General features: G+C 43.9%; 1 protein-coding gene across 1 annotated transcript in view; it reads right to left on the reverse strand.

Annotated features, from left to right (window-relative positions):
- LOC117521233 (unconventional myosin-VIIb-like) overlaps positions 1–14,319 on the reverse strand; it is an 84,860-nt gene that overhangs the window by 42,291 nt on the left and 28,250 nt on the right. Inside the window, 7 exon segments of the mRNA XM_034182568.1 lie at positions 4,289–4,415; positions 5,591–5,715; positions 5,794–5,856; positions 6,129–6,290; positions 6,395–6,658; positions 12,326–12,478; positions 12,601–12,717. Of these exon segments, the coding sequence (XP_034038459.1) occupies positions 4,289–4,415; positions 5,591–5,715; positions 5,794–5,856; positions 6,129–6,290; positions 6,395–6,658; positions 12,326–12,478; positions 12,601–12,717 (1,011 nt within the window).

A 14,319-nucleotide genomic window follows, 5' to 3' on the forward strand; every position in this document is an offset into this window, starting at 1 on the left:
AACACTCGCCCTTAGAGACTGGGCTAAGGGGGGGTCAAGACATTCAAGTGAGACACACACAAATTGCCACACGACTCCCAGTCACAATCCTGAGCGGGGATTTAACCCTTCAAGCCCGAGCACTGGTGGACACGGGGTCAGAAGGGAATCTGCTAGACAGCAGATGGGCAAAGGAGGTAGGGCTCCCTCTGGTGGCGCTTCCTACGCCATTGCAGGTGCGGGCACTAGATGGCACCCTCCTCCCTTTACTCACACACAAGACACCACCAGTAACTCTGGTGGTGTCTGGAAACCACCGGGAGGAGATTGAGTTTTTTGTAACTCCTTCTACCTCCCGCGTGATTTTGGGCATCCCATGGATGTTAAAGCACAATCCCCGGATCGATTGGCCGTCTGGGGTGGTGGTTCAGTGGAGCGAAACCTGCCATTGGGTGTGTTTAGGATCCTCGGTTCCTCCCGGTTCCCAGGCTAAGGAGGAGGTCAAAGTCCCTCCCAATCTGACGGCAGTGCCGGTTGAGTACCACGATCTTGCTGACGTCTTCAGCAAGGATCTGGCACTCACCCTTCCCCTGCACCGTCCGTACGATTGTGCCATTGATTTGGTTCCAGGCGCTGAGTTCCCGTCCAGCAGGCTGTACAACCTCTCACGACCTGAGCGCAAATCAATGGAGACCTACATCCGGGACTCATTAGCTGCCGGGCTGATCCGGAACTCCACCTCCCCGATGGGGGCAGGTTTCTTTTTTGTGGGCAAGAAAGATGGCGGACTTCGACCATGTATTGATTACAGGGGGCTGAATGAGATTATGGTTCGCAACCGATACCCGTTGCCATTATTAGATTCCGTGTTCACCCCCCTGCATGGAGCCAAAATCTTTACTAAGCTGGATCTTAGAAATGCGTATCACCTGGTTCGGATCCGGAAGGGAGACGAATGGAAGATGGCATTCAACACCCCATTAGGTCACTTTGAGTACCTGGTCATGCCGTTCGGCCTCACAAACGCCCCTGTGACGTTCCAAGCATTAGTTAATGATGTCTTGCGGGATTTCCTGCACCGATTCGTCTTCGTATATCTAGACGATATACTCATCTTTTCTCCGGATCCTGAGACTCATGTCCGGCATGTACGTCAGGTCCTGCAGCGGTTGTTGGAGAACCGGCTGTTTGTGAAGGGCGAGAAGTGTGAGTTTCACCGCACATCTTTGTCCTTCCTGGGGTTTATCATCTCCCCCAACTCCGTCGCTCCTGATCCGGCCAAGGTTGCGGCGGTGAGAGACTGGCCCCAACCCACTAGCCGTAGGAAGCTGCAACAGTTCCTCGGCTTTGCTAATTTCTACAGGAGGTTCATTAAGGGCTACAGTCAGGTAGTTAGCCCCCTGACAGCCCTGACCTCACCAAAAGTCCCCTTCACCTGGTCGGATCGTTGCGATGCCGCGTTCAAGGAGTTGAAACGGCGCTTCTCGTCTGCACCCGTTCTGGTGCAGCCCAATCCTAGTCGCCAGTTAGTGGTTGAAGTGGACGCCTCGGACTCAGGGATAGGAGCTGTGCTTTCCCAGAGCGGGAAGACCGATAAGGTCCTTCACCCGTATGCCTATTTTTCCCGCAGGCTGACCCCGGCCGAACGGAATTATGACGTCGGCAATCGAGAACTCCTTGCGGTGAAAGAGGCTCTTGAAGAGTGGAGACATCTGTTGGAGGGAACGTCCGTGCCATTCACGGTTTTCACTGACCACCGGAACCTGGAGTATATCAGGACCGCCAAGCGGCTGAATCCCAGGCAAGCCCGCTGGTCACTGTTCTTCGGCCGTTTTGACTTCCGGATCACCTACCGTCCCGGGACCAAGAACCAGAGATCGGATGCCTTGTCCCGGGTACATGAAGATGAAGTCAAAACGGAGTTGTCGGATCCACCGGAACCCATCATCCCGGAGTCCACTATCGTGGCCACCCTCACCTGGGACGTAGAGATAACCGTCCGGGAGGCCCTGGCACGAAGCCCGGACCCCGGAACTGGGCCGAAGAACAGACTCTACGTCCCACCAGAAGCTAGGGCTGCAGTCCTGGACTTCTGTCACGGCTCTAAGCTCTCCTGTCATCCAGGGGTGCGAAGAACTGTGGCAGTTGTCCGGCAGCGCTTCTGGTGGGCGTCCCTAGAGGCCGACGTCCGGGATTATATCCAGGCCTGCACCACCTGCGCCAGGGGCAAGGCTGACCATCGCAGGGCTTCGGGTCTGCTCCAGCCGCTGCCCGTGCCCCATCGCCCCTGGTCCCACATCGGCCTGGATTTTGTCACGGGCCTCCCGCCGTCCCAGGGCAACACCACCATCCTCACGATAGTGGACCGATTCTCCAAGGCGGCCCACTTCGTGGCCCTCCCGAAGCTCCCGACGGCCCAGGAGACAGCGAACCTCCTGGTTCACCACGTCGTCCGGCTGCATGGGATCCCAACAGACATCGTCTCCGATCGCGGTCCCCAGTTCTCCTCGCACGTCTGGAGGAGCTTCTGCCGGGAACTGGGGGCCACGGTGAGTCTCTCATCCAGGTATCATCCCCAGACCAACGGGCAAGCAGAACGGGCCAATCAGGAGATGGAGCAGGCCCTGCGTTGCGTGACGGCCGCGCACCCGGCGGCCTGGAGTACCCATCTAGCCTGGATCGAGTATGCCCATAACAGCCAGGTGTCGTCAGCCACCGGCCTCTCCCCTTTCGAAGTATGTCTGGGGTACCAACCTCCTTTGTTTCCGGTGGTTGAGGGAGAGGTCGGTGTGCCCTCGGTCCAGGCCCACCTACGGAAGTGCCGTCGGGTGTGGCGTGCCGCCCGTTCTGCCTTGCTGAGGGCCCGGATGAGGTCAAAGGCCCATGCAGACCGTCGGCGGACCCCGGCCCCTGCGTATCGGCCAGGGCAGGAGGTGTGGTTATCTACCAGAGACATCCCCCTCAAAGTGGACTCCCCCAAGTTACAGGACCGTTACATCGGCCCCTTCAAGATCCAGAAGGTCATCAGTCCAGCCGCAGTGAGGCTTCAGCTGCCGGCCTCACTGCGGATCCATCCTGTATTTCACGTGTCCCGGATTAAACCACATCACACCTCACCCCTCTGTACTCCGGGCCCGGCACCGCCTCCTGCCCGGATCATCGATGGCGAGCCGGCTTGGACTGTACGCCGGCTTTTGGATGTCCGTAGGATGGGCTGGGGCTTCCAGTATTTGGTGGACTGGGAGGGGTACGGACCTGAAGAACGCTCCTGGGTGAAGAAGAGCTTCATCCTGGACCCGGCCCTCCTGGCCGATTTCTACCGCCGCCACCCGGACAAGCCTGGTTGAGGGGGGGGGTCCTGTTGTGTGGGCCGCCAGAAGAGGAGGTACTGCTGGCCCACCACCAGAGGGCGACCTGTCTGGAGTGCGGGCTCCAGGCACCAGAGGGCGCAGCCGCCTCACAGGAGCAGCCAGGGTGACAGCTGTCACGCATCACCTGCAACAGCTGTTACCAATCATCTGATCGGCAGGAGTATATCAGCAGGACGACGTCTCCACCTCTTTGCCGAGATATCGTTCTACCTGGAAGGTAATTTCTCAGCTGACTGTGAATATCTGTTGATTGTGTGAGTTGGATATTCCGTTTCTTTTTTCCAACGAGAGGTGGAGGTAGCTTTCCTGCCGTGCGGATTGCTGGGTGCAAACGCGCCCTCATTTAACTGTTCTTTGTTCCTCGCCAGCAGTACCAGGTCCGACACGCGGAGGCAGTGGCCACCTGGGAGTTCGGGACTTGGCGGCTCCAGTATTCCCGGGGTCCTGTGGTGGAGGAAACCGTGTGGTTCTGGTTCTACTTCGGAGAGGCGTCTCCTATCTTCGAGCCTGCCCACACGACACCTTTGTAAATTGAATTTTGTCCATTATTGTAATCCGTTGTATTTGTTGTGCACGTTCGCAACAGTAAAGCGTTGTTATTTGACCTATTCCATTGTCCGTTCATTTGCGCCCCCTGTTGTGGGTCTGTGTACTTACACTTTCCCAACAGCTCACAGGGGGTCGTTTTGACCATTGGGGTTTTTACGTAATTATTGTATGGCCTTGCCTTACAATATAAAGCGCCTTGGGGCAACTGTTTGTTGTGATTTGGCGCTATATAAATAAAATTGATTGATTGATTGATTGACACTCCAAGTACAAACTCCAAAACTTATAAATTAATAAGTAAAAATATAGAGGATCATTTTTATTCTATTCAGAGTTGTGATGGAGAGAAACATTTTGACTACAAACTGTTACACTAATATGAAACCGACCTTCATAAAGACAGTTGTTGGGGGGAAGATCCCGAGACAGATGGACAGGAGGATCCAACCTTGCAGAGAGCTCTTCCTGTTCTTATTGCCTGTCAGCTGCTTACAGATCTGACAGTAAATCTCATCCCTGTACACATAAAGAAACACAAAATCTATAAGCATCAACACTGAAATGTATACACAATACAGGGTATCTATGTGTTTGCAAAGATGGAATTTATTGATTTATTTTACAAAATAAATATAGTTCAAATGTTATAAAGCACAATTATATAATTACAATAGAACAAGTGATCAGATTTTGGCCATTATATATTTGTATACATTCAAAAATTGTAATCATGTTTAACTATTTTCTGATTATACGTAGTGGGGCAGATAACATGAATTTTACAGCAAACTCATGCATTTGGTGATACAAGCACCAAATCTGGCATGATGATTCCCAAGGTATCATTTATCAAATATGTCAATTAGCCACTTAAAAATTCGAGACAGTGGCCATTTTCCAAGATGTCCGCCAACATGACATACCAAAAATTGCTTGTTGCATAGAAATGCTCCTATCACAGTGGATCAGGTTTACAAAATCAGTTCAATGCAAGATGACGTCTAATTTCACGATGGCCACCAAATCGACCACAAAATAATTTTTAACTCACAAAAACATTGTTACTTTTTTGATTTGTGTGATCTTGGTGACAGATTGTAGGTTTTCAGGAATGCCAGATTAATTTTTTTTCATGATCCAACAACAATACAACACTCAGCTTTGCTAAGATTAGCATTTGACCATGTTGACTGCAGATATTAAAAATAACAACACAATATATTCAACACCAAACACCTTTTAATAAGTCAACATGCAGTATTTTCAATAGATGAACACTTTCAAAACAAGTGCTGGAGGGAAGCCATTAACACTAAATGTAATAAACTTTATTCTAATTTAGCATATGAGCAAAATAACATATTATAAATATAACAAATACCAAATAAAATAAACTAACAAAATGGAATGTGATATCAATACCATTTTAATTGATCAAATAGGAGCATTTCTATTCAAAATGTTTTTTTTTTTTTTTTGATAGGTCATTTTGGTGGCCATCTTGGAAAATGGTCACCATCTTGAATTTTCAAGTGGCCAGTTGACCAGATATGCTAAGTAACATCATGAGAATCACCAAATGCACAATAATTTCCATTATCTGCTCCACTAAAATGTTCTTGGCACAACTTCAAACTTATGAATCTATGTCCATGTTGTTCTAGTAATGTAGACAGGCGTTTCATTTTTACCTTATGTCTGGCTTGGATAAAGCGTATCCTACAATAACTTGCAGTTTTTCCAGGGGTGACAGTGGTCGAAGCAGCGTAGGACCCTCTCCAATCAAAATGTCCTCATCTTCTGCATTGTCTTCTGGCTGATAAAAGATGGAAATAGTTAGCATATGAAATTAAGAATGAAGGAGTTATGAACTGACAGCGACACACAGACTGACCTCTTCAGCAATAGCAGAGGGTCTTCTGGCTCCAAACTTTTTCTTGTTCTTTCTCAGTATTTTCTATCCAGAAAAGAGATGGTTATCAGACATAATGATTTCTGTTGCCCCAACGCTCTGTAACATGCTCTCACACAAACTCCATGATTTACAAAGGGATCATGTTTATGCACAAATGTGCTCATTTATTTTCTGTTTCATTGTGTACATCAATCTGACTTTTCAATCCTAAAATATTAAATGTCCCAAACAAGATTGTTTGAACAATGAGGTAAAACAAAAACCTCTCAGTGTCACCAAGCCACTGGTGAATGACAAAAAGAAAAGTTCATTACCTGGTCAAGTCCCACCAGGTGGCTCAGTCGCCTGCCCTGCCTGTGAGGTAAAGGCTGGGAGGTGATACTGGATGTTTGAGACACGGAGTCTTGATCCAGGGGTTTTGGTTCTGGTACATCTTCCATGAATCGTAGAATAATCCACCACACTGTTAGGCACGCCTGGAGAGAAATGAAAGGAGAAACGATATGAAATGTGGCTAACTGCCGAACTCTTTGAAGTCGACAGCATGACATCTGCTCTTCTTTGCTCTCTAGCCTCTCACCAGTGCGTCGCCCTCATCATCGTGCTTCAGAAGGGGCTGCTTAAGTCTTTGGGTGATATGTGTGCAGGTGACTCCGTCCTGGAAGTGAAGGCAGCTGAAGTTGTAGAATGAAAATGGATGATCATCATCAAAATCATCGTACTCCTCTTCTTGGACTGAGGATGAAGCTGTCGCAGTTGAGGCTGGAGCTTCTGGCTCAGGCTCGGGGTCGGGCTCAGAGGACTCACTAGATGCTTCTGCCACTGGCTCTGGTGTGTTCTGCTCCTTGTTAAAGCAGAGGACATACAAGATTCAGGGCTTATCAGTAAATTAATACAAGACATATACATATTTAACACGCCAGAATATTAGGATTACATTAAGGTAGGAAACAGGATTTTGTTTTTTGTTTTTCATATTTTGCTGTTTGTGAATCAAGTTAAAATGTTGAAAATAAAGATGAAATACCATATTGGGAATATGTTGATAATAAACATGGTATTTTAAGATTAAAGCTGGACTTCTGAGAAAATAAATCACAGTATTTGTGGACATGGCTGCTTCCACTGAATGACTTTTGAATATCAATAGATGTACTTGTATTTCAAAATCCTTTTTTGTTTTAACAAGGGAAGTATTTTCTGATAATGGACAGATGTAGGAGTCTTGATGTCTCCACATGCAGCCAACAAAGACAGGATATTTTGTATCAAGACACAATAAGACAAGTGATCAAGGTGTGGATCACCAGGAGGGTGTCGCGTCTGAGAAGCAGGTATTACAGCAAAAAATGTCATTTTGCTTTTTTTTTTCAGCTTGACACTAACAGAGAAGGTTCTTCATTCTATTGTGAAAATGCAAAATAATAATAATAATGAAAGACATCAGCCCTCTGATCCATATCCTGTGTGCTCTACACACCACAATATAAATGTGCAAGTAAATATACATGACTATCAATCAATCAATCAATTCAATCAATGTTATTTATATAGCGCCAAATCACAACAAACAGTTGCCCCAAGGTGCTTTATATTGTAAGGCAAGGCCATACAATAATTACGGAAAAACCCCAACGGTCAAAACGACCCCCTGTGAGCAAGCACTTGGCGACAGTGGGAAGGAAAAACTCCCTTTTAACAGGAAGAAACCTCCAGCAGAACCAGGCTCAGGGAGGGGCAGTCTTCTGCTGGGACTGGTTGGGGCTGAGGGAGAGAACCAGGAAAAAGACATGCTGTGGAGGGGAGCAGAGATCAATCACTAATGATTAAATGCAGAGTGGTGCATACAGAGCAAAAAGAGAAAGAAACACTCAGTGCATCATGGGAACCCCCCAGCAGTCTAAGTCTATAGCAGCATAACTAAGGGATGGTTCAGGGTCACCTGATCCAGCCCTAACTATAAGCTTTAGCAAAAAGGAAAGTTTTAAGCCTAATCTTAAAAGTAGAGAGGGTGTCTGTCTCCCTGATCTGAATTGGGAGCAGGTTCCACAGGAGAGAAGCCTGAAAGCTGAAGGCTCTGCCTCCCATTCTACTCTTACAAACCCTAGGAACTACAAGTAAGCCTGCAGTCTGAGAGCGAAGCGCTCTATTGGGGTGATATGGTACTATGAGGTCCCTAAGATAAGATGGGACCTGATTATTCAAAACCTTATAAGTAAGAAGAAGAATTTTAAATTCTATTCTAGAATTAACAGGAAGCCAATGAAGAGAGGCCAATATGGGTGAGATATGCTCTCTCCTTCTAGTCCCCGTCAGTACTCTAGCTGCAGCATTTTGAATTAACTGAAGGCTTTTCAGGGAACTTTTAGGACAACCTGATAATAATGAATTACAATAGTCCAGCCTAGAGGAAATAAATGCATGAATTAGTTTTTCAGCATCACTCTGAGACAAGACCTTTCTAATTTTAGAGATATTGCGTAAATGCAAAAAAGCAGTCTTACATATTTGTTTAATATGCGCTTTGAATGACATATCCTGATCAAAAATGACTCCAAGATTTCTCACAGTATTACTAGAGGTCAGGGTAATGCCATCCAGAGTAAGGATCTGGTTAGACACCATGTTTCTAAGATTTGTGGGGCCAAGTACAATAACTTCAGTTTTATCTGAGTTTAAAAGCAGGAAATTAGAGGTCATCCATGTCTTTATGTCTGTAAGACAATCCTGCAGTTTAGCTAATTGGTGTGTGTCCTCTGGCTTCATGGATAGATAAAGCTGGGTATCATCTGCGTAACAATGAAAATTTAAGCAATGCCGTCTAATAATACTGCCTAAGGGAAGCATGTATAAAGTGAATAAAATTGGTCCTAGCACAGAACCTTGTGGAACTCCATAATTAACCTTAGTCTGTGAAGAAGATTCCCCATTTACATGAACAAATTGTAATCTATTAGATAAATATGATTCAAACCACCGCAGCGCAGTGCCTTTAATACCTATGGCATGCTCTAATCTCTGTAATAAAATTTTATGGTCAACAGTATCAAAAGCAGCACTGAGGTCTAACAGAACAAGCACAGAGATGAGTCCACTGTCTGAGACCATAAGAAGATCATTTGTAACCTTCACTAATGCTGTTTCTGTACTATGATGAATTCTAAAACCTGACTGAAACTCTTCAAATAGACCATTCCTCTGCAGATGATCAGTTAGCTGTTTTACAACTACCCTTTCAAGAATTTTTGAGAGAAAAGCAAAGTTGGAGATTGGCCTATAATTAGCTAAGATAGCTGGGTCAAGCGATGGCTTTTTAAGTAATGGTTTAATTACTGCCACCTTAAAAGCCTGTGGTACATAGCCAACTAATAAAGATAGATTGATCATATTTAAGATCGAAGCATTAAATAATGGTAGGGCTTCCTTGAGCAACCTGGTAGGAATGGGGTCTAATAGACATGTTGATGGTTTGGATGAAGTAACTAATGAAAATAACTCAGACAGAACAATCTGAGAGAAAGAGTCTAACCAAATACCGGCATCACTGAAAGCAGCCAAAGATAACGATACGTCTTTGGGATGGTTATGAGTAATTTTTTCTCTAATAGTTAAAATTTTATTAGCAAAGAAAGTCATGAAGTCATTACTAGTTAAAGTTAAAGGAATACTCGGCTCAATAGATCTCTGACTCTTTGTCAGCCTGGCTACAGTGCTGAAAAGAAACCTGGGGTTGTTCTTATTTTCTTCAATTAGTGATGAGTAGTAAGATGTCCTAGCTTTACGGAGGGCTTTTTTATAGAGCAACAGACTCTTTTTCCAGGCTAAGTGAAGATCTTCTAAATTAGTGAGACGCCATTTCCTCTCCAACTTACAGGTTATCTGCTTTAAGCTGCGAGTTTGTGAGTTATACCACGGAGTCAGGCACTTCTGATTTAAAGCTCTCTTTTTCAGAGGAGCTACAGCATCCAAAGTTGTCTTCAATGAGGATGTAAAACTATTGACGAGATACTCTATCTCACTTACAGAGTTTAGGTAGCTACTCTGCACTGTGTTGGTATATGGCATTAGAGAACATAAAGAAGGAATCATATCCTTAAACCAAGTTACAGCGCTTTCTGAAAGACTTCTAGTGTAATGAAACGTATTCCCCACTGCTGGGTAGTCCATCAGAGTAAATGTAAATGTTATTAAGAAATGATCAGACAGAAGGGAGTTTTCAGGGAATACTGTTAAGTCTTTAATTTCCATACCATAAGTCAGAACAAGATCTAAGATATGATTAAAGTGGTGGGTGGACTCATTTACATTTTGAGCAAAGCCAATTGAGTCTAATATTAGATTAAATGCAGTGTTGAGGCTGTCATTCTCAGCATCTGTGTGGATGTTAAAATCACCCACTATAATTATCTTATCTGAGCTAAGCACTAAGTCAGACAAAAGGTCTGAAAATTCACAGAGAAACTCACAGTAACGACCAGGTGGACGATAGATAATAACAAATAAAACTGGTTTTTGGGACTTCCAATTTGGATGGACAAGACTAAGAGTCAAGCTTTCAAATGAATTAAAGTTCTGTCTGGGTTTTTGATTAATTAATAAGCTGGAATGGAAGATTGCTGCTAATCCTCCGCCTCAGCCCGTGCTACGAGCATTCTGGCAGTTAGTGTGACTCGGGGGTGTTGACTCATTTAAACTAACATATTCATCCTGCTGTAACCAGGTTTCTGTAAGGCAGAATAAATCAATATGTTGATCAATTATTATATCATTTACTAACAGGGACTTAGAAGAGAGAGACCTAATGTTTAATAGACCACATTTAACTGTTTTAGTCTGTGGTGCAGTTGAAGGTGCTATATTATTTTTTCTTTTTGAATTTTTATGCTTAAATAGATTTTTGCTGGTTATTGGTGGTCTGGGAGCAGCCACCGTCTCTACGGGGATGGGGTAATGAGGGGATGGCAGGGGGAGAGAAGCTGCAGAGAGGTGTGTAAGACTACAACTCTGCTTCCTGGTCCCAACCCTGGATAGTCACGGTTTGGAGGATTTAAGAAAATTGGCCAGATTTCTAGAAATGAGAGCTGCCCCATCCAAAGTGGGATGGATGCCGTCTCTCCTAACAAGACCAGGTTTTCCCCAGAAGCTTTGCCAATTATCTATGAAGCCCACCTCATTTTTTTTTACTAGATATGACATCATTATCATATGACTTCTGTCTGACTTATAAAGTAGGAGGTGATGGTCTAGTGGTTAAGCGTTGGGCTTGAGACCAGAGGATCCTCGGTTCAAATCCCAGCCTGACTGGAAAATCACTAAGGGCCCTTGGGCAAGGTCCTTAATCCCCTAGTTGCTCACAGTGTGCAGTGGGCACCTTGCATGGCAGCAGCCTGACATCGGGGTGAATGTGAGGCATTGACGTGTAAAGCGCTTTGACCATCTGATGCAGATGGAAAAGCGCTATATAAATGCAGTCCATTTAACATTTATAAAGTCATTCATACCAATCAATCACAAATATTTTGCTGATTAATATATGCTTTAGATTATTCATTTAAGCTTCTTGGTTGAACCTACTTAAGTTTGACCAAACTACTCTAAAATCTAATCACCTCTAGATCTATCTAGCCAATTAGTATTCCTACCAAGTTTGGAGGAAATTTCTCTAACATTTTTGAGTTATCTTGTCCACACATACACGCACGCACACACACACCAGTGAAAACAATACTCTGCATCATCAGAGCACAGGGTAATCATATGTGATGAAATACCTGAATGAAGAAACTGATTATCCTGTGTACATGTAAATGACCAATATGATGTATAAAATAAAAATTCCAATTATCTTCCCAGGAAGATGTTCAAGTGGAATTATTTTCCTTCATGCACATCTTCATATGGAGCACTACTATTGTGAGGAGTTTTACTGAAATCCATATAGAACAAAGGAGTTGAGGAGTTTCACTTCGGAAGTCAACAGCATAGTATAGTTTGATGTGTTAAATAAACACAAAATTCCAATTATCTCCTCTTGAAGACTTCAGATGAGAATTAATTTCCTTCATGTACATCTTCATATGATGGACTACCATTTTGTGAATTTTCACTCAAATCCATAAAGTGGTTTAGGAGAAATTGTGTTGAGAAGATTAATAGACAGTTGGACAGAGGGACAGGCTGAGAGGGTGATTCCTTTATAAGCCACTCAAATTTTTGCTTACAGGGGGTATTAAAAATAACTTCCTCCTCTAATTTATTTCCCTTGATCTCGTCCAATACAATTAAATTAAATTTATTTATATAGAACCAAATCACAACACAAGTTGGCCCAAGGCCCTTCACACAAGTGAAGGGTCCAAATCGCAAATATATTTATGCATATTTATTACAAAACAAAGCACATTTTCTGTTGTTCAAATAAAGACAAATATTAGTTCTACTACTTTGACAAAGAAAATGTCATTACACAATGTGATTAAGTTAAAGCCACGCAACAAAATTATAGGCAAACCTCAAGTTCGTCAGACACACGATCCTGTTCCCTGACTGGCTCAGGCTCCTCGCTGGCTTGCAGTGATTGGCTAACAACACTTTCCAGTCTCCTCTGAAGTGCCAATCCAATTTGGTCATTCTCCTCCTCCTCCTCCTCCTCCCAGTAAAGCGGCTGTCAGGAGCGAAGAGTTGGATGAAGACAATGATGGGGTGAAACGTTAATCCTTAATGTTCATAGATTATTTCCACTGATTACTGTATGACATTTTCAATGTGAAGATTTTCAGCACTTACCCTGTTCCTCATCCTTTGAGCCCTTCTTCTTGCCAGCAGTCCTCGGGTGTAGGCCTGCAGCACAATGACTGCATCTTTCTTCTGTTTCCAGCTCTTCTTCGTTTGGTACCCACGCACCTACCGGTAACATTAACCAATATATATATGACTACCTCATTAATATATAAAATAAACAGCTCGGGTTTGGGAGGGGTGGTGTTCTCAATTTTTTTCAAGTGCTTTAAAGAACAATTCTAATCCAATTACATTTTTCCTCAAATCTGATTTGTTAATCGTGTGAGATTTCAAACCATAAAATATCACGGAAACGGTGGCAAAATATTAAAACAGCTTCACATTTAATGTATAAGTCTGCGCCCTGACCGCATGCTGCTACGCAGATGTAAATAACTGCGCTGTCACCTGAGGGCAACAGAAACTAGTGCAGCAAGGATAATGCATAACTGCGTGGATTTAATGGATTTAACTGGATTTAACTGGATTGACTGATGGATTTACTGTGGATTTAACTCAATGCAGCTGACAAGATGGAGAAATCTGTGGGTCTGTTCACAGAATTTCCAGTTTGGAATGAAGACGCTGCAATGGTAAGCTTTGATGAGCCGACCACACCCTTTCACAACGATTCACCAACCAAATCACTTACAGAAAAATAAACCGTGCAAATATTGGAATTGGATTAGAATAGGAATAACCCCCTTGTATCTGATGATTTGTGGACATTAATGTTGGATTACGGTCACAAATAGCCATTTTATAACAGGGTTATTCCCTAAATATGAAGTGCTTCAATATAAAAACAAACAGTCAAACAAACAGAAATCTGAAACGCAAAAGGGACAGAAACATCATAAAATTCAACATCCAGCAGAGACAGCTACTAGTACTACTACTATGCTATTTGTACTACTACTGTTACTTGCCAAAATGAAGAGGAAAAGTTCAAAGGAAAAAGAAGAGCGTAGCAAAGTATGACACCAACCTTTTAGCACACTTGCCAATGATGATGCATGATGCAGTACCAAAGTGTCTCTCCCCTTAACTACTACTACTCCGAATACCATTACTACTACTCCTACTCCTACTACTAAAGTGCTCAATAACCTATGTCACTCCCTGTATGTCAAAGTACAGTGCGTCCGAAAGTATTCACAGCGCTTCACTTTTTCCACATTTTATGTTACTGCCTCATTCCAAAATTGATAAAATAAATTTTTTTCCTCAAAATTCTATACACAATACCCCATAATGACAATGTAAAAAGTTTTTTTTTTTTTTTTTTAGAGATTTTCGCAAATTTAGGGAAAAAAATCACATGTACATAAGCATCCACAGTCTTTGCCATGAAGCTCAAAACTGAGCTCAGGTGCATCCTGTTTCTACTGATCATCCTTGAGATGTTTCTACAGCTTAACTTGAGTCCACCTGGAGTAAATTCAGTTGATTCGACATGATTTGGAAAGACACACACCTGTCTACTCATAAGGTCCCACAGCTGACAGTGCATGTCTGAGCACAAACCAAGCATGAAGTCAAAGGATTGTCTCATGGCACAAAACTGGGGAAGGGTACAGAAATATTTCTGCTGGTTTGAAGGTCCCATTGAGCACAGTGGCCTCCATCATCCATGAATGGAAGACACTGGGATCCACCAGGACTCTTCCTAAAGTTCGATGCTTGTCTAAACTGAGCGATCGGGGGAGAAGGGCCTTTGTCAGG

Source organism: Thalassophryne amazonica, chromosome 12 (genome assembly GCF_902500255.1).
Source record: "Thalassophryne amazonica chromosome 12, fThaAma1.1, whole genome shotgun sequence".
In the NCBI taxonomy this organism is placed as follows: domain Eukaryota; kingdom Metazoa; phylum Chordata; class Actinopteri; order Batrachoidiformes; family Batrachoididae; genus Thalassophryne; species Thalassophryne amazonica.